This window comes from Lagenorhynchus albirostris, chromosome 12, assembly GCF_949774975.1.
Source record: "Lagenorhynchus albirostris chromosome 12, mLagAlb1.1, whole genome shotgun sequence".
Taxonomy (NCBI): Eukaryota; Metazoa; Chordata; class Mammalia; order Artiodactyla; family Delphinidae; genus Lagenorhynchus; species Lagenorhynchus albirostris.
Genome location: NC_083106.1, coordinates 41,595,613 through 41,617,440, shown reverse-complemented (window position 1 = coordinate 41,617,440; position 21,828 = coordinate 41,595,613). Strand labels below are relative to the sequence as shown.

Here is a 21,828-nt window from a genome sequence, read left to right as displayed (position 1 = left end):
TCAGCAAAATAATGCATACAGTGGCTTATTCTTAATGATTTAAATACAGTTTCACAAACAAGTAAATTCAGTCAGGTACCACAGGTGACCTGCCACTACACAAAGGCTACATTATAACAAAGAAGAGAAAAAAAAAGGCCTCACTGGAGAGGGGACAGGTTCACTGAATGGGACAAGGAAGCAGAATGAACAAAGGTATACAGAAGCAGAAAACAAAACAGTCTGACAGAAATTGAGAAATATCAAGAAAACCAGCTCTAAAATAGCAGAACACAAATTAAGAGAGGGGAGGTCCAAGAAACAAGGCTGGAGAGGCAGGTGGGAGCCACCTTTATCTCTATTCTCAGGGAGGGTATTAGGAAATCAGAATCACAGGTTAGACAGATGGCTCTGGCAGCAATGTAAAGATGGACTGGGGTGGGGAGGGCACAAGGCTTGGCAGAGAAACCAGTCCAGACGAAGGGCTACGAAAGCTTGAATTAAGGCAACAGTGCAGTGGAGATGTGGCAGCAGGAATAAACGTCACAAGTAGGAAGGGACTCATAGACATGAAGAAGTTCGATTATCAATCAGCTTGGAAAGGGGCCAGGGACTGGACACGGGACACAGATGGGGGAACGAGTAGGGTGGAGGACAAAATCTGGGTTGGGGTGATAGGTGGATAGTGGTTCTACTTATTGAGAGGAGGAACGGGTTTAGGGTAGGGAGGAAAGAAAAGTAGGTTCTGTTTCAAACATATTGAGTCTGTGATACCTGTGAAACTGCTGGTCCTAATATACAGGTGAGTACAATCAGGACAAAAGGGACATTCTAGGCAGTGAGAGATGAATGTCTGTATGGGTCAAAGGTGTAGAGAAAACAGCAAACAAGTGGATATGTACAAGATTACTCAGAGAAAGTAAATAGAAACAAAAAGACCAACAAGAAAAGTTTCCTGGGCGACCGCCAGTATTTAAGTGGTGGAGAATTTCACAGATTGAGGCTGAGCAGTCATAAAAGTAGAAGTGGAGCCTAGAGAATGATGTCATGGAAACCATGGTAGCCCATATTTAAGAAGGGTGGGGTGAACAGTATCAACAGATAACTGATGGTGTGATGAGATAAAGGTTCAAAACACCTCCATTGTTTTTGAGAAATTAGTTGGCTGGTCAAATTTGCAAATGCCAGCCTATAAGGTAAGGGCTCTGGGGTTAGACTTTGAAGACTGGAAGGGCTGTACACTGTGTGGGGGAGGTGCTGAGTCTCCCTTCTGTTCACATTAGGAGCATGCTCTTATCCTGGTACTGAAAAAGTAATAAATGCTACACAGGACAGTGCAGATGTAGAAGGTTACAAAGTAACTGAAGGGGTGACCAGCTCTAAAATGGTGGAGAAAACTAGTCTTTTGTGTGTGAGCTTTTATTTCTTGCTCCAAGAGATCACTGCTAACTAAACACCCCATGTTCACCTGGCAAACCTCTCCTCCTTTAAGATTCAAGCCAAACACCAGCTCCTCCATGGAGCCTTCACAGCCCTTCCCAGGTAGATTTAGTGGTTTTCCCCCTGTGCTCCCACTGCCCTCTGATCACATTTCAATTACAGTACTTACCACAATGCTGTAATATTTTGGTTAATGTGTGAGCAAGGGCTGTATTCAACTTACCTGCATTATCAGCACCTTAGTGCTTGGACCATAGAAGGCATCTGATAAATGTTTCCTGAGTGAGTGAATATACTTAAACATTGAAGTGTCTTTCAAAAAGAAACAACCCAATCAAAAAATGGACAGAAAACCTAAATAGACAATTCTGCAAAGAAGACACACAGATGGCCAACAGGCACATGAAAAGATGCTCAACGTCGCTAACTACCAGAGAAATGCAAGTCAAAACCACAATGAGGTATAACCTCACACCAGTCAGAATGGCCATCATCAAAAAATCTACAAACAATAAATGCTGGAGAGGGTGTGGAGAAAAGGGAACCCTCTTGCACTGTTGGTGGGAATGTAAGTTGGTACAGCCACTATGGAGAACAGTATGGAGGTTCCTCATAAAGCCAAAAATAGAGCTGCCATAAAAAGAATGAAATAATGCCACTTGCGTCAACATGGATGGACCTAGAGATTATCATACTATGCAAAGTAAGTCAGAACGAGAAAGACAAATACCATATGATATCACTTATATGTGGAATCTAAAATACGACACAAATGAATGTATCTATGAAACAGAAACAGACTCACAGACATAGAAGACAGACCTTTCATTACCAGAGAGGAAAAGGGGAGGCGGATAAACTAGGAGTCTGGGATTAGCAGATACAAACTACTATATATAAAATAAACAATAAGGTCTTCCTGGGAACTATATTCAATGTCTTATAATAAGCTAAAATGAAAAAGAATAAATATTTTATATGTATAACTGTATTGCTTTTCTGTACACCATAAACTAAAACACAACACTGTAAATCAACTTATACTTCAATATTTTTAAAAAAGTGTTTTTTACATACCCACACTCATATATGTGTTCTCACATTTATGAAGTGGAGGGGAAAATTCTGCTGACATCTCTGAGTACAGTTACATGGTTCATTTAACAAGTGAGATACTTCGATAAAGAGTATTATTTGGTTTGCCAAAATAACTACTATGAGGCAAGACGGCAGAATCTTTTTGATGAAACTGGAAACAAAACTAGTCTCCACTCAGTCACATATTAACCATATTATTAGGCAATTACTCAATACAAACATGTTGGTACATAAACACTATGGTCTTACTCCACTCATATCTCCTTACTGAAGTCCATTTCCTCCATATTAAAAAGAGACCAACATGTCAATATTATAATAATTTAGAGCCATGTAAGTTGAGTGTTCCAGCAAAATTAGCACAGACGGGAAGAGACACTAGGATATTCTTGTGGTGGTTCTCACCATTATGTGTTCAGGAAGGCAGAACTGAGGCAGAATGAGTGGGTGTCACATTGGAAGGGACAAAGCCAGCAGGTGTGCATCACAAGGGCAACAGATCTATGGGCCATGAAAACTGGCTCATGTGACAGCATTGGCACTTACTTTAGACAGTTGCCATAGAACATACGTAAGAAAGCTTACGAGTACCTTCTCTCAAATACTTTACCAGTGGACTGATGGCTGGGTCATTAATTTAATACAACTGCTACATGAAAGCAAAGAGAATCATTACTTTTAGAAGAGTAATCAGGAAATCACACCCAACTACCATTCCAGTCACATATTAACAGAATCAGCATAGGAAACATCTCCTAGCAGGCACATTTATAGGCATTCTTCTGAGTGGCAGTCCATATCAACTACGACCCTGCTCATTTCTATAAACATAATGAGGCAAGTTCTAGCAATGAAGTAGGAACAGGTATTCAGACCCACAGATTGATTCAGAAATATATAAATCTAAGTACGAAAGGAGATAAAAACAAATAGGGAAAAGGCAGTCAGAAGTTCCCGATTCATGAAAACACATTTCTAATTGTTAAGCAATACAGTAAGAACAAGTCATTAGCCACTTACATCGGATTCCCAGTAATAATGAAAGATTAGGCTCTTTGCCCTGAGCACGCTGATTAAGAATACTACACAATGCCTTCAAGTCCAACAAACAATAGGACATTTCCTTGAACAGCTGATCAATCACACTCAAATCAAATAGTGGCCTTTTGGAAAGAATGGTCTGCTGCCTGGATTGGTCTGCTTCCTGGCCCTGATCCAATAAAGAGCAGGTCTCTTCTGTTTGTCTTTGGTTCTGCAATGGATAAAGAAAACAAAAATCTGGTTGTTAGAACAGAGGAAAGGTACTCAAAAGCCATAAAGGTTAACAATCCCTCATCCAATTCTATAAAGAAAACAGTGGAATATTACATGCCCATTAACCAAATTTAACTGCATACATATAGCAGGAAAAATAAAAAGGGAGCAAAAAAGAATTTAAATAGTGGAAACGGTGCCATCTGATGGCCTAGAGTAAACCTGAGAGAGGAAACGTGAATTCAAACAGCCTCAGTTTCTAGGGGGTCTCTCATGATCTCACATAAAAAGTACCTTGGTTGTGTATATATTTTGCTATGATATGTATCCCAAGAACAAAAAGAACTGCAAAGAAAACTTAAACCTCATCCTACAGTTTTATTGTTAGTAGCCACAGTGATTTAGTTACTCTGAAACTATTTTTTGTACATTGGGAAAAAAGTATATATGTTACTATATTAATGTTGACAGGAACCAAACTTTTCAGTGTAAGAGAAAAAGAAATAAAAATATAAAATCAAAGGAAAAAAAAAACGCCAAACAACTCTGAATTGTTAAATTTGAATTGGAAGTATCAGTACAAACTCATGATTTATTATGCTCAGAAAAAGCTACGCTCACCTCTTCCCCAAATTATCACCATTTACTCCTCATCCTGAAAACTGCTAATTAAAGGTAAGTTTAACTAGCTTTCCAGTTGGAACTGTATTTCAGAAAAGCCAAATAGCCTGGGTTGATGAGGAAAATACAAATTTTTACAGACAAATGCCAGCTAATAAATGTAAAGGGAATGATATTAGAAAAAATTACTGTTGTTTTAATCATCTAATGATTCAGACAATGATCACTGGTGTAAGCTAAAACCATCAAGGGAAAGGTTGCTGGCAAACTGCACATCCACACACTTGCCTAAGTATCAACAACCTCATTAACTGCTGACTACAGAGGCTACAATGTTACAATGGAAAGAATCAGTCTGTCACCACCTTAACCCAGTGAGATGGGTACTTGTGACACTTACAGTGGGATAAACAAACACGTATAATTTGATGATGTGAACAATACCTACAAAGTATTCGTGCCAAAAAATGTTTGCACTGAATCTAATATCTTTAGCTTTAACTCCTAGCTTACAAGAAATACAGGGGGGAGAGAACAAGATAAACCACACCATGAGGAAATGATCAGACAAAACTAGGTGTGACAAGTTTACAAGTCTGTAAGACAAAATGCCCAGTTTCTTCAGGGAGAAGAAAGAAACTTTAGGTTTATAAGACAAAATGAAACACAACACACGGTCCTTGTTTGAATGCTGGTTTCAACAGCCACTATAAAAAACACTTGGGGAGCAAGAGGGAGGGGATATGGGGACATATGTATATGTATAGCTGATTTACTTTGTTATACAGCGGAAACTAACACACCATTGTAAAGCAATAATACTCCAATAAAGATGTTAAAAAAAAAACATTTGGGGAAGAAGGGGGTAATTTTCATAGGACTAGGTATTATCAAACGCCAAGGAAAATTATTATTCTTATTGGGTGTGACAATGGTGAAATGGTTATATAGGAAACTGTCCCTAAGTTTTGGAGATGCATTCCTAAGTATTTAGAGGAAAATGTCATGATGACAACTCAAAAACTAAAATAAGCATTTTTTATATAACATGTCCTTAAATGCAAGCCAAGTATTTCATCTCATAATTAAATGAAGAAAGTGTGACCTGTTCCAGTGATGAAGTGTCTACATTGCACCTTCCCTTAAGGATTTTCAAGGGTAATTTTGTTTATATTCAACTTATGCATCATTTGATGACTTTAGGATCTAATCTCTGTATACCATTTGACTTTGCTATAGTTAAGTTTGTGCAATTGTTTCTAAGACATTAGAAAAATAAAAGTTTGTATTTTAGATTATAATTTTAGTAAGAAACCTAATGGATTTAATTAACTGGCACATCAAATCAAGGCTTCAATTAAAAAGTGATTTATGAATATGTACAAAATAGGCATTTGCTTTAACTTAAGTAGGTACTGAATCATCCTTGAAAGCTATCTGAATTTCTTTTACTCACATCAAGCAATGTTCTTAATCTCTGAAGGTTTCTTTCTTTCTTTTCCAGCTCTTCCATCATCTTTTGAGTAGTCAATTTTTCTTTAGAAAGCTTCCCTTGCATAGACTAGAATAAAGAGAATTGCAAAGCATGTTAATGCTTAAAGCAAAATGCAATCAGGTAGGTAACCAGGAATACTGGCTCTGAATACTTTAGATGTTCTGACCTCCCTCACCCCTTGGAAGATGATGCCTTCACTTTTCAATCAACCCATATTACTTCTAGAGTGGATAATTCCAAAGCAGGGGAGGAGGGAGGAAGGAGAAAATATCATCTTTACCAAGACAGTTTTTAATCTGGGTAAAACATGTTAAATCTAATGTTGCTGTTTAACAACTATATTACAAACAGTTCTTATTTTATTGACTTTTGTTTATATATTGGGAGTGTATTAGCAAATCTATATTTTAAAAAAACCCTTTTTCTTATGATTAATAAGGTACAAGATAATAAGATCGTACGACTATCCCTGTTTTCTATCATTTGAAACAGCTAAACAACCTCTCTCAGTGTACAGTATTCCAAGCTGTGAATATGATGTTCAATTCAGGGCAAAGGTCGATTATGGGACTTAGATAAACTAATCTCTCTTAATTCCATTATAAAATTATTCAGACATGATACTATTGTGAGATAATCTTGAGTATACCAAAGCAGAATATAGGATATTTTAAGAGTGCTTGGGTCATTTCAGCTTATAAATCTGATTTTCAGCTACATACCAAAGAACTTGCCATAAACCCTGTACTTATCAGTGATTTTTTTTTCTATCAACTTTTCCCCTTTTAAACCACAAGATCAATAAACATGACTAAAGAAGAAATTTCATTATTTTTTGCTTCAGGTCTATATTTAGTCTCAACTCTGAAAATACTTCAGAATGCTGATGACCTAAATAGCACACAATCTACTGTGAAGGTTTTTTTTTTTCCCTCACATTATCTCTGGATGGAATAAGAGAGGATAGCTGTCACCACGGGTTGAGATAAGACTCTAAATATAAAACAGTTTTCTCAGTAACAGTATTCAACCTTGTTGCTTTTTAATTTCATTTGTCTGCTAAACTCTGTAAAAATACTATATTTAATTACTCAAAAGCTGGATACAAATGAATCAAGCTCTATAACAAGTACATTTTCTTCCAGGGAAAACTTGTTTTACATTCCACAAAGATCAATTCCACAGTACAAAGTCACATGGGCTATCTGATAATATATATTTTTGGATATTGAAATTCCTTTGTAACTGAATCAAAACCCATTTGATTGAATGATATGTTGGGATTTATTTATCTAGCTAAAAACTCATACTTACTGGCATGACAAGATTATTCGGCTAGAATCCAGAATTCATCCTAAATTTTCTTAAGATTTGTGACTGTTTATTTTATTACAATTGTAGAAGAAAGGCACCACAAATAAACTACTCTAAATCTCATATTTTAACAGTGAAAACAGAACCCAAGAGAGGTATTTTCACAATGCTGTAATATAATTCTTTAGAAGATTATAGTGGTTTTTATTTTTATCATATTGAACGTGACTAATAAGTAGCTAATAAATCTGACTAATACATTACTGTGTAAGACTAAATTTAAATCACTGAAGAAAAAGGTAATCTCCATCAGAATAAACCAGAAATGTCTGGTAGTACTGCTGTCTGTCATAAGAAGGAAAATTGAATTGGGGAAATTCATTAAGCTTAACGTGTTATGTTGGTTAGGTTCAAAGGCACTAATCAAGTAGCCCTTTAATAGAAGAAAGAGTTCACAGACACATTCTAGTAAGACCAAATGCTGTACAACTTATAGGATAATACTAGGTGTGAGTGCTATAGCTGTCTGACAATAACATTTCACCTAAAAGATTAATTACTTCTCTATCCCAAATTGTATGAAAAAGCACATGTCTAAAGTTTAAGAAAAAAGCAAGGTGAGGGGAATCTCTACTACGCTTAGAATGGGATTACTGAAGTTAAAAACGAAATCATTTTTAAATGTCTACAATTTCTCTTTAAATTTCCTGTTTAATAACGATTTTTTTAAAGTCTCAGTTACTAATCCACAGGTGTTGATCACAATCATTCTTGCAGTTGAAAGTGGTTTTAAATTCATTTCTTATTTTGATGTAAATATCCAGAAACGCTAACCATTTTTTGGCGCATATACAAACAGCTCCAATGAAGGAAAGCCAGACGTGCCTGACTCAGTGCATTCTATGTACTCCACAAACCCAGTTTAGGAGGAAGTGTTTTGAAAGCCACTGAAGTTAGCAGTTTTACCATAGAAACACAGCAAGCGACCAACCTCACCCCGCCCCACACGCCATACAAGAGTTCCACAAACACATTCCTTCCTACAATCATTCATTTAGCAGAAATTACAGCCAAGCACTATCTGTTCACTGGATGGTACACCAATGAACACAACAGTCAAAACACTTGGTCCTTGTGGAACTTGTACTAGGAGGGAAAAGAGCAAAGAAAATAAACATAATAAATACATAAGTTACGTAGCATCACACACTGGGACTTGCCTCGTGCTTTGGAGAATAAATAGGGCGTGGTGAGGCAGGGGGGTTAAAATCTCAAATGGGGTAGAATAAGGGCTCATGGAAAAAGGTGACAGCTGAGTAAAGTCTTGAAGGAGGTGAGAGACTGTGTCCCATAGGTATCTAGAGAGTATGTTTCAGTCAGTGCAAAGGCTCTGAGGCGGATGGTTTCTTTTCTGTTTGAGAAAAAGCAAGAGAGCCAGGATGACAGAAAAGAGTAAGAGATCAAGTCAGAGAAGGAAGGCGAGGTGGGGAATTGATCGCATAAGTTCTTCTAAGCCAATGTTACAAACTTTGATTTTTTTTTTTTTTTTTTTGCGATACACGGGCCTCTCACTGTTGTGGCCTCTCCCGTTGCGGAGCACAGGCTCCGGACGCGCAGGCTCAGTGGCCATGGCTCACGGGCCCAGACGCTCAGCGGCATGTGGGATCTTCCCGGACCGGGGCACGAACCTGTGTCCTCTGCATCGGCAGGCGGACTCTCAACCACTGCGCCACCAGGGAAGCCCACAAACTTTGCTTTTTTAACTCAGGAAAAAATGAGGAACCACTGAAGGGTACTAAGAAGATATGATGTGATCTGATATTTGTTTAACAGCTCACTCAGGTTGCTGAGAAAACACTGTGGGCAAGCAAGGGTAGCAGCAGAAAGAAATAATCCAGATAAAGAATGAGGATGCTTGAACTAGGGTGGCACAACAGTGGCACAACAGTGGAGGTCGGGAGAAGGTGCCAGATGCTAGATATATTTTGAAGAAAACAGGATTTGCTCACAAAATGTAAGGCAGAAGAGAAGTCAAGAGTAAGTCTTAAGGTTTCCAGACAGAGCAAATGGAAGGGCAGATCTGTCATTAATAGCTATGGGAAATATGGAAGGTGTAGCAGGTTTATTATTTTTTGGCTTAGGGGAATAAGAAATTCAGTTTTGAACATGTTATGCCTAATACATCAAGTGGTGACATTGAGAAGGCAATTGGATATACAAATTGTAAGATAAGGGGAGCACTTTGACCTGGAGATAAAAATTAGGGAGTAGTGAGCACACACATTATATTTAAAGCCATAAGACTGGGTAAGATCACCAAGAGAAGTATAAATAGAGAATCCTAGGAAAGAAACAAACCCCTTTTTTGAAATATGACACTGTGTGTGTGTGTGTGTGTGTAGTTTAGCAGTATAACTGACCTACAACACTATGTTAATTTGAGGCGCACGACATAGTGATCTGATATTTCTATACAAGACAACATGATCACCATGATAAATCTAGTTATTATCTGCCACCATACAAAGTTATTACAATATTACTGACTATATTCCCCCCACTGTACATTTCACTCCTGTGACTCATTTATTTTGTAACTGCAAGTTTGTACCTCTTAATCTTGCTCACTGGAATATGATACAATATTTTTGAAAGTAATTTACATGTCTTCAAAATAAACCTTAACATAAATATCACAAATGAAACTAAACTTATCCTTAGATTATAAACTGGAAAAGTTTCTAATAAGGTAATATGTCCAATTTTTATATACTAGTCTACTAACCTGCCTATACATTACAATAGGATTTATGCAACGGACCTTAAATTCATTGTGTCTAGTTAAATCAAACAACAAAAACAACCAAAAAAATCTTAAAAAGCAAGTTCCTCTGAATTCTTTTTTTTTTTTTTTTTTTTTTTGCATTACGCGGGCCTCTCACTGTTGTGGCCTCTCCCGTTGCGGAGCACAGGCTCCGGACGCGCAGGCTCAGCGGCCATGGCTCACGGGCCCAGCCGCTCCGCGGCATGTGGGATCTTCCCAGACTGGGGCACGAACCCGTGTCCCCTGCATCGGCAGGCGGACTCTCAACCACTGCGCCACCAGGGAAGCCCCCTCTGAATTCTTTTGATTGTCATTTTACTGTACATATTTCAATTATCTAGAAACAAGGTATAAGTCAGTCACTTTAAGTTTATTGCTGAGAACAGTCAAAAGGCTTCATAGTAACTGTTATGATTTTATTAATACAAGCACACTATTTTTGCAATAGCATATGTAACTACACATAAAAGGTAAGATAATAGTGCTACTATCATAAGAAATAGCAATCAATAAAGAGCATGCATACTTAACAAGATAATGGCATTTAGAAATCATTAATAAGAAGACTATATTCTTTTAATAAAATTTAATATTTTTCTCTCAACACCTTTTTAAAAACTAGTTAAGAAAAGTTCATCTCCTACACGAGGCCATCCATTCGTTCAAGACTGGGCGAGATAGCTGTTTTATCTAGTACATAGAAGCCAACACAGAGAGTCAAGGAAAATGAATATGTTCCAAATTTAAGAATAAGATAAAACCACAGAAAAAGACCTTAATAAAAGAGAAAAGTGGTTTACCGGATAAACACTTTAAAGTAATGGTCATAAACATGTTCACCAAGGTAAGGAGAACAAAGCAAGAACAAAGTGACAATTTCAACACAGTATAAGATAGTACCAAATGGAAGTCACAGAGCTGAAGAATACAATAACTGAACTGAAAAATACAATAGGGGGTGTTTAACAGCAGACTAGATGAGGCAGAACAAAGGATCAGTACATCTGAAGACAGGGCAGTGAAACTCAGCCAATGAGAGCAGTAAAAAGAAAAAAAGATTGAAGATAGTCTGAGGGACTTATGGGACATTAGGCAGACCAACATTCACATTATAGGGGTTCCAGAAGGAGGAGCAAGAAGAGAGAAAGGGACAGAGAACTTAAGTGAAGTAATGGCTGAAAACTTCCATAACCTGGGGAAGGAAACAGACAACCAGATCCAGGAAACTAAGAGTTCCAAAGAAGATGAATCCAAACAGACCCACTGCAAGGCACATTATAATGAAACTGTCAACAGTTAAAGAGAGAGAATCTTACAAGCAGCAAGAGAAAAACAACTTATTACATGCAAGGGAAAGCCCATGATGCTACCAGCAGATTTTTCAGCAGAAACTTCGCAGGCCAGAAGAATGTGGCACTATATATTCAAAGTGCTGGGGTGGAGGGGAGGGAAAGAACTGCCAACCAGTAACATTCCACTTGGAAAGTTGTCCTTCAGAATTGAAGGAGAAATAAAGAGTTTTCCAGACAAGCAACAGCTGAAGGAGTTCATCACCACTAGACTGGCCTCACAAGAAATGTTAAAGGGACTCTTTAAGCTGAAACAAAAGGGTACTAATTAGTAACAGGATAAGTATAAATCTCACTAGTAAAGGTAAATATATTGTAAAATTCAGAATAATCCAATGTTGTAAAGGTGGTAGGTTAATCACTTATAAAGCTACTATGAAGGTTAAAAGGCAAAAGTACTAGAACTATAACTACAATAATTTGTTAATGGATAGACAAGATAAACTGTGGCATCAAAAATATAAAAAGGGGAGGGTGCTATATCAAACTAAAAAGCTTCTGCACAGCAAAGGAAACCACCAACAAAATGAAAAGGCAACCTACAGAATTGTAGATAATATTTGCCAATAATGTATCTGATAAGGGGTTAATATCCAAAATATATAAAGAATTTATACAACTCAAGAGCTGAAAAAAAAAATCCAATTTAAAATGGATACAAGTTTAAATAGACATTTTTCCAAAGAAGATATTCAAATGGCCAACAGGCACATGAAAAGTTGCTCAACTTCACTAATCATCAGGGAAATGTACATCAAAACCACAATGAGATCACCTCACACCTGTCAGGGTGGTTATTATCAAAAAGACATAAGTGTTAGCTAGGATGTAGAGAAAAAGGAAACCCTTCCACTGTTGGTGGAAATGTAAATTGGTGTAGCCACTATGGAGAACAGCATGGAGGTTCCTCAGGAAACTAAAAACAGAGCTACCATGTGATCCAGCAACTCCAGTTCTGGGAATTTATCCAACGGAAATGAAAACACTAACTTGAAAAGATATGTGCACCTCACTGTTCACTGCAGCATTATCTATAATAGCCAAGACATGGAAGCAACCTCAGTGTCCCTCAATGGACGAATGGATGAGGAAAATGTGATTTTATATAATACACACACACACACACACACACACACACACACACACACACACACACACACACACTGGAATATTATTCAGCCATAAAAAGAATGAAATCTTGCCACTTGCAACAACATGGATGGAGCTTGAGCACATAATGCTAAGTGAAATAAATTAGACAGAGAAACACATACTGTATGATTTCACTTATATGTGAAATATTAAAAAAAAAAACAACTCAGAGATAACAGAGAACAGATGTGTGGTTGCCAGAGGGGAGGGAGTGGGAGTGGGGAGGGAATGAGCAAAGGGGGTCAAAAGGTATAAACTTCCAGTTTTAAAATAAGTCCTGGGGACGTAATGTACAGCATGGTGGCTATGGTTAACAATACTGTATTGTACATTTGAGTTGCTGAGAGTAGATCTTAAACGTTCTCATCACAAGAAAAAAAATTTACTAAGTAGTGATGGATGTTAATTATTAGACTTACTGTGGTGATCATTTTGCAACATATAAAAATATCAAATCACTATTCTGTACACCTGAAACTAATGTTATAACAGTTTGAAAGAAAGAAAGTATAGAGTTAATGGTAACAAGATAAGATTTTGGAGTCAGACAAAATTAGGTTTTGGGTGCACAGCTTATGTGTTGTATAATCATGGGTGAGTTATCCAACCTTTCTAGGCTCCAAATTCATCAGAAAGATTTTCCAACCTTGTAAAGTACTGTGAAAGTTATGTGGTATATATGTAGACAATACCTTTGGATGCCTGCCTATTCACAAATCCCATGAATCATACATAAGTAGTCATATTTGTACTGGGATTCTATATTCTTGGGTTATAGCTCACCGGGTCAGGCTGAATGAACACTTGACCAAACCTGAGGAAGTGAGACCCAAAGTCTATGAGTTAGTCTCTGCAGGTGGCGGGAAATGAACTACAGAACTTCAGGGCTGTGGGACAGCCATGGTCTGCCATATGAGTTAAGGAGGAAAGGAAGTCAGTCTGCAGAGAGAGAAAAGAACTGAAACAGAGGGGAATGCGAGCAGCAACAAAGCCTTTTCCTTCCTGAAGCCAGGCTTCATTCCTACCTATGGATTCCACAGATATCTCTGCATTCTTGTAATACAGTATATTCTACTATTTTTGCTTAGGCTAAATTGAATTGGTTCTGTTGCTTACAATCAAAAAGCCTAAATTACTTTTACCTAGTACAAAATACTTATGCAACTAACACTAATTCCTTTCTTCTTATACTAATATTTAAAAGCCCATTTCTTATTTCAAATCACCATGATATCTTAAAATGATATCTTTAAATATCATATATATATATGATATATATATATGATATAAATGATATCTTTAAATATCTTACAATTTTATTTGTCAGCTATACTTCAATAAAGCTGGGGGAAAAAAAGAGCCCATTCCAGGGACTTCCCTGGCAGACCAGTGGACCAGTGCAGGTTCAATCTCTGGTCGGGGAGCTAAGATCCCACATGATGCACGGTGTGGCCCCAAATTAAAAACAACAACAACAACAACACCACAAAACAACAAAAAAGAGCCCGTTCCAAATTCAGCATTATGGGTGAATTTTCTTGTGGAAAAAGGTTTTTTTGTCTCTTTTCACTAGTCATCCCCTAGAAGAGTGCCTAGCCCGAGGTAGAAACTCAGTTAACAATTACTAAATGACCTGAATTGGTGAATAAATGACAAAATATGAAAAAGTAACTATTTAACACCTAGTTTTGTTTAAGTAAGAATCTGTGTTTACTCATTCAAAACAGTTACTGAGCCTCTTTTATGCACAAGGCACTGTGCTAAGTGCTGAACTGGATAAGGAATGTTCAAAGACCTTAGTGTACCCATTATAAAGCTCTTGAGGGCTTCTCTGGTGGCGCAGTGGTTGGGAGTCCGCCTGCCGATGCAGGGGACACGGGTTCGTGCCCCGGTCCGGGAAGATCCCACATGCCGCGGAGCGGCTGGGCCCGTGAGCCATGGCCGCTGAGCCTGCGCGTCCGGAGCCTGTGCTCCGCAACGGGAGAGGCCACAACAGTGAGAGGCCCGCGTACCGCAAAAAGCTCTTGAAATAAATGTATCAGAAAAAAAAGGCATTTTATTCATCTCAAGGAGCAAATAATGCCACCACACTGTAGAGTGTAATGTACTAAAAGATTTCACTTTGGAGACAAAATTTCCAAATTGTGCTTCTAGGTAACTGAGCATAAGATGCTTTCCGCAGAAGACTAGTTTCCCAGTGTGCTCCAGTTTAAATATCTTTCATTCCAGGAAAAGACCCTTAAAACAATTCCCTCCCCTAAGGCTTATACAAGGAAGAAATCAGACTAACATCTTTTTTTCTTTTTCTTGGGACTTTTCACTTTGAGACATCCAGGATTAACACCCAAGGCACAAACTCTGAAGTCAGACAGACAAGAATTAGAATCTCAGCTGTCGAGACCTTGGGCACACCTTTTAAATCTCAGCAGCTTCAAGTATAAAAATATGCTCTTTCTTACCTTGTAAGATTACTGTTGAGGCTTAGAGATAATAAACATAAACCAGAAAGAACTGCTCCTGTAACAGGTAATATCATCACTAGCATCATCTCTGACACCTCTGCATTTGGCAACAGAGGTTCTATTTCTCACTTTGGCCTAAGTGTAGACAAATATTAAACTCCTTTTCCTCATTCTTCCATACTGATAAAAGAGAATTTTCAAAATATTTGTAAAACTAAGGAATATGCAAGCACCATAGAAATTGCAATTTTTTAGGTTTCTGTTTAATAATAATTGAAGATAGTGTACACCTCAAATTCCTTTCTTAACTATCACCTTGTTACCTGATATCATTTTAAAAATAATCTCCCTGAGGGCTCTGCTTTCAGCATGATGGCATGAGGAGCTCCTCAGACCTGCTCCCCAAGGAAACTGCTGAAAAACCATAAAATAACACATTTAAAGCTTCTGGAAATGGTTCATACAAGCAAATGAAGAAACATATTCAAGAAAAGCTATTAAAACTCAGAAGAGCTGAAGTCTGTGGTATTTGAAACAAAATCCACTTGATTCCTACCCTCTCACAGCTAAGCAAGATGGAAACTCCAGACTGGAACAGCCAAGAACAGAGGGCTCCCCCTCCCCCAGCTCCTAGTTGGACCGCTGTCTTCCTAGGAAGGGCAGGGCGTCAGCACTTCTCATCTGTAGCTGATGCTAAGTTCCAGGCAAGTGCAGCCAAAAGGTGGGGGCTCCGTTCTTCAGAGCCCAGGCCGCCTCAAGGGAGGAAGGCTTTACCTGGGGTGTAGCCACGAGAATACTGGGGCCCTGACTGCCCTTGCGTTGGCTTCTGGGGCAGGAGTATCCACTGAAAGAGGCAAGCCGAGAGACCTAGAGCTGCTGCGCACCCTCCCTCCACTAGCACTCAGCTAGAGTCACTCAGAATCTTGACATTGTTCCCACCCACAATGACTAGGCTCAGAGATTTTGCCTGGGGATAAATAGGCCACAGAACAGAGACCGCTGAAGGTCTCCCTAAAGGAACTGAATTCTTTTGCAACAGAGTATAAAGTTCAATCCTAAGGGCACTCTCAAAATAGCGGGAGATTGTGGCAAAGGCAGTTGGGAGGACAGTGTTAGATTCACTGGAGCAACAGGCTCTACTGTAGGCTGGCTAGCTTGCAAGAGGGAAACAGTAAAAGAGACAGCTGGGAAGAACACTCCTGGGAACAGTAAAAATCTCAAACATTAACCCAGGAAGCTAGTCCTTCAAAGGAGCCAGAATGGACCAGTCTATGAAGCAATTTATGCCACAGGGCATTGCTGAAAACAGCAGAGTGTTGGCAATTAATGGAGCTCAACAACTGGTGTGGTCAGAGAAAGAGTCACAAAAGACCACAGATTACATTTATACAAAATGTCTAAGAGCAGGCAAATCTATAAATGCAGGAAGTAGATTAGTGATTGCTTATGCTGAGGAGGGCATGGGGTTTAAGAGAGTGACAGCTAAAGGTGTTACTTTTGGAGGTGACAAAAATGCTCTAAAATTGACTGTGGTCTTGGTTCCATACATCTGTGAATATACTAAAAATAACTGAATTGTATATTTATTTTTGGCCACTTGGCTTGCAGGATCTTAGCTCCCCGACCAGGGATCAAACCTGAGCTCCCTGTGTTGGAAGCGTGGAGTCTTAACCACTGGACCACCAGGGAAGTCCCTCTGAATTGTATACTTTATATGGGTGAACTATAGGGTGTGTGAACTATATATCAATAAAACTGTTATTAAAAAATCTGCACAAAATTAAAAAAGCACCACTTGCCTGGGTTCCTTTTCTTCCAGGTCATGATTTTCTCAGGCTTATAAAGCAAGAGCTACCAAAAGAGTTTAAATGTGCCATTACACACCTAAGGTTAGTGTCTCAGAATTAAATCCTTTTTTTTAAACTTAAATCTCAGTCTTTCCAGTCAAGTCCCACTTGTGGTCCCATGAGCAAGCTGAGGATTGTACAATACTTCCTAAAGGCTCTAGGACTAGGACTACTACTGGGCTATAAGGAAGAACTGCCTAGAGAACTTATTAATAATACATTATTTCAAGCTTCACCCCAGAGATACTGACTCATCAGACTCACAATGGGGCCCAGATATCTGTATTTTAGAAAGCAACCCAAGTACTTTGAATATCCATATAGGTTTGGTGACCCCTCATAGCACAGGCTCAAGAATACTCTTTCATGATTCAAGTGAGCTGACTCCCTTCCTGCAACTTCCCACCTCAGACACAAAGAACTGACTTTTCAAAAGTCACCTTTTACATATCTTATTCTAAGATTTTAATTAACAACTATACTGTGCACACAAAAGGCCTATACACTAAAGATTTTTTCTCTTTGTAAGTACAAAGACTAGAGAGAAAGCTTATTTTTTAAAAATCTACTTTTCCTTTGATAGAATACATATTTTTGGCTGTTAGGATTTTCAAAAATTAGTACTGATTTCTGATGAGAAATTTTCAGTTTTTCATGCATTATATAAAGCATTTACACATAGGTAAAATTTTTAAAAATTAAAAAACTTTGGGAAGAAAGAACTTCATGTCAGGACACATTACAAAACTAGGATAACATAAAAAATGGAGATAAAATCACACGATAATAATGAAAAACATTAAATCAATATTTATTTAGGTTAAAGAAAAGTTATATTCTGCCTGTATGACATTGTATTGGATTACGATCCATTTTCTCACCATATCTACTGAAAAAACCTGTTTGATGAAAGCTTTAATAAGAGAGATTGCTAAAAATTGGAATAAAATCTTCTGAGGCTGTGGAAACACCTTCTCTTGAAGCGTTATAAATAGGACATACTGTCACAGTTTTGAGATTGGTGGTCCCAACCATGCCATTAAAAGTGAACAGTCTTAAAGACTTTTAAAAGTGTCATTCTTACTTTGTAATATTATAATCATTCATTGATAGCTGTCAATTCAGAAAGGCCATTTAAATGCGTAAATTCTTTTAATGAGAAAACTTTTTAACATGTTAGAGAAAACAAGTAAACATAACAAACTTTTTTACTTTGTATCTCCTCTGCCAAAAGATTACAATGATAACATAAAGATAGCAGCTCACTGGAAACAAGGTTATATGGGTGAAATGTCCTTTTGAGGGATAAATAGGAAGGAAGGTAATAATGCCCAGTGAAGAACTCATTCACATTCTGACTGTAGCCATGTTTATGGAAATGATGGGAAACATTCTACTGCAAAATGTCTTTTTATAGTATATATATTGACAGAAGAAAAACCTGTAAGAGGAGAAGTCAGTTTAGCTACACTGGTTTCGGGGATATAAGGAAAGGCAATATTTCTAAAGGATCAATTACTAATCAAGGTATTCATGCCAGTTAACAATATCATCTTGACGGCTGAACAAAATAGTAGATAAATCTGTGTTTTTATAACACTGAACTCAATTTCAAAATCAGCATATACTGTTACATGAAGTAAAACTTTTTCTATATTCAACAACAAATACAATATAACTAGTAGAAGACTGATTTCTCCCCAAACCTCCAAAGTTGTGAATCAATAAACTTGCCACTGACCTAAACCAGGTAAGTATTTATTTGAGTTCTGGTGCAAGGTAGTAAACTACATGTATTTTATTTTCTTTTTTTAAATTTATTTATTTGTTTTTGGCTGCATCGGGTCTTCGTTGCTGCACGCGGGCTTTCTCTAGTTGCAGCGACCGGGGGCTACTCTTTGTTGTGGTGCATGGGCTTCTCACTGCAGTGGCTTCTCTTGTTGTGAAGCACGGGCTCTAGGTGCGCAAGCTTCAGTAGTTGTGGCTTGCGGGCTTTAGCGCACAGGCTCAGTAGCTGTGGTGCACGGGCTTAGTTGCTCTGCGGCATGTGGATCTTCCTGGACCAGGGCTCGAACCTGTGTCCCCTGCATTGGCAGGCGGATTCTTAACCACTGAGCCACCAGGGAAGTTCAATAGTTGTATTTTAAATATAGCATTTTCACTCTATAACAATGCCTTATTTTTACTGCCTATAAACTGGACGTAATAAACATGGCAAGGGATTTTATTTTTTGTGTCATAAAATTTAAGCTATAAGAATAACCTGCATCTACCCAAGACAATGCAGTACTCCAAATCAGCCAAACGAACTTCTAACAAATTTGATATTCTCAACAGTGTGCAGGGGCATAAAGAAGCAGTGAAACATGAAACTCGAATAATACTAAGTTGGCTTTGTCTACTAAACACCCAAAAATGGAACAACTTCCCAGCACTGTGGAGGAACAAAACACGCAAACTACAATGGCAATGACATTTTACAATAAGTTTAATACTATACTAATAGCTAAAATGCATAATTCATGTTAAAATTGGTTGGGAAGTTCTCTGTTGTTCTTAATTATAAAGTATTTTGTGTTATTTTGGCTATGCCAAGGAATTTGAAGTAATATAAAACAGAGTTATAGCATGTTGGAAGGACATCACCATCTACATAGGACTAAGGTTGGCCATTCTTGATGTAAGCAAAAGGAAAAGCTAGGAGCTTTAAATAATCAGTAATTGACAGGAATTGCTCTATTATGTGGTTCAACTTGATGACATGCCCATTGACTATAGTATAAAGCAACAAGAATACTTCTTCAACCCAGAGTGTTCTCTTTAGGATTCTGCAGTTTCCAATGCTAGGTAAATAATTAGTATTCATTTTTTCAGAAGAGGCAATATTCTGAAAATTTCAGGTTTTTACAAATTACGCACTTTTTATATCCATCACAAACCACCAAATAACAAATGAAACAAAAAACCTAGCCTTCTCAACTGTGAGGGCCCCAAAATAACAAGTTTAAACAAGTAATGTTAAGCAAAAAATTTTCTCATTATCTGAGGCATATCTGTCTCCATCTGTAATTTTCAAGATATTTTCAAATAATATCTTGGTAAATACATGGAGTTTAGTTGGCCAGTTATCAACATTTGCTGTCTCTCTCTGTGAGGAAACTATATCCTAGACCTATAAACCTAGATGATCACAATGGCTAAGAACAAAAAACAAAACAAAACAAAACAAAACAAGATAGGCTTTGCTTCCAAAGGTAGACAATAGAATTAATGAGTATACTGTCTGGGCCCAAATATTTGGAAATAAATGTACCTCATTAATTTGACTTCCATTCTGTAATTAATTTGAAGAAATAAAAGAATGTTAACTCAAGCATTTTAAGAACAAAGAATGGAATGGCACATAATTATATATTCTTCTACATATTCATTTATATATAGTCATATCTAAATGTGACTAAAGACTTGGTTAATGTGTAAGAGTAAATTGCATTACGATGCTTCCACAAATGGGGAAAATGCACATTTCAATTAATACAAATATACACTAAACATCTATAATGTGAGAGAGAGTATGCAATAAATCCTACAAATAAACAAATTAAAAACAATAAATCCTACATGTTTTATCCACCAAAATTTCAATGCCAAAGGACAAAGTTGACTGTCCTTAATTTGTATCGCGATAACTTTTATTAGATTTACCTCCTGGATATTGTTACCAAATGAAAGAGAAATTCCTTTCATTGTGGTCTATGATAAGAAGTCAGATAATAATGGCTGAGGGAATCTAACCATCTCGTAATTCGAATGGCTTGCAGAACAACTGAAGGAATACACACTAAAGAGTATAACCTCTGTGAATCAATCCAATAAGACCACACACTTGTTGAATTGGACTAGTGTTTGACTAAACTGATAGATCACTTAATATGGCCAAAAGACAAAGCAGATTGTCCATAAATTCTGACACTCAAACCATTACGTTTTTCTTTTTTACTTCCAGTTTTGAGAATACTCAAATTAGGAGATATAAAAATAATTTATTCAGCAAAATTTGTCCAGTGGTTTTCTATCACACAAAGAATAAAATACAAAGACATATACCTCTATGTGATCTGGCCCCAGGCTACTGTCTACCATCAGTCACCTCTCACTATATCTCACAATCACTGTACTCCAGACTAGCAGCCTTCTTGCTTGTCTTAGAGCACACCAGGCACATTCAGGGCACTGGCTGCTCTCTTTGCCTAGAATGTTCTTCCCCTGCTTATCTTCATTCAGGACTATGTTCAAATATTACTTCTTCAGGGAAAACTTCATGACCACTGCATATAATGCAGCACGATCTGTCATTGCCCTCTATCCTCCTTTTTTTTTTTTTTTTAAATAATAGTACATATCCGTAACTTGACATTATGTTTCCATTTTCTCCATCTCACCCCACTAGAATGGCCAGGGACTTGCTTTGTTCACTGATGAATCTCCAGTGCTAAGAACAGTGCCTGGCATATATGCAGGGGCTCGGTAAATATCTGGCAAATCAATAAAAGAATGAAAATCCACTTAATCTACAAATTTTGGTTTATATTTTGGGTCAGATACCCTAAGCTCTAGATACAGACACAAATATGCAAAGTGTCATACTTTGATAATACAGAAAAATAATATATAGAATTATTAGGAGGGAGAGTGCTCTTGCCGAGTTACAATGGACTAAAAACAGTTAATTGTCTTTAATTTTAGATCACTGATGACCTTAACCAAATGTGTTCTCAGTAGTAGAGACAGACTGCACCCAATTGAAAAGAGGAGAGGTAAGGAATAGAGAAGAATAATTTTCACAGTTTTTGAAGAACTGATTTACCAAGTATCATTTTCATTCTAAAGAACTGAAAGATTAATATTAAAGAATTTGCAATGTCACCTCAAGTGTTATTAATATATTCATACAAAAACATATATGCTTTGATATTTTTTAGATATGCAATTA

The 21,828-nt window shown here is 37.4% G+C and overlaps 1 protein-coding gene across 1 annotated transcript in view; it reads right to left on the bottom strand.

Moving 5' to 3' along the window:
- Window positions 1-21,828, bottom strand: part of CEP85L (centrosomal protein 85 like) — a 155,243-nt gene that overhangs the window by 5,168 nt on the left and 128,247 nt on the right. Inside the window, exons 11-12 of the mRNA XM_060167295.1 lie at window positions 5,849-5,953; window positions 3,538-3,769 (exon numbers count right to left, since the gene is read on the bottom strand). Coding sequence (XP_060023278.1) covers window positions 3,538-3,769; window positions 5,849-5,953 — 337 coding nt within the window. The remainder of the gene's footprint in view (window positions 1-3,537; window positions 3,770-5,848; window positions 5,954-21,828) is intronic.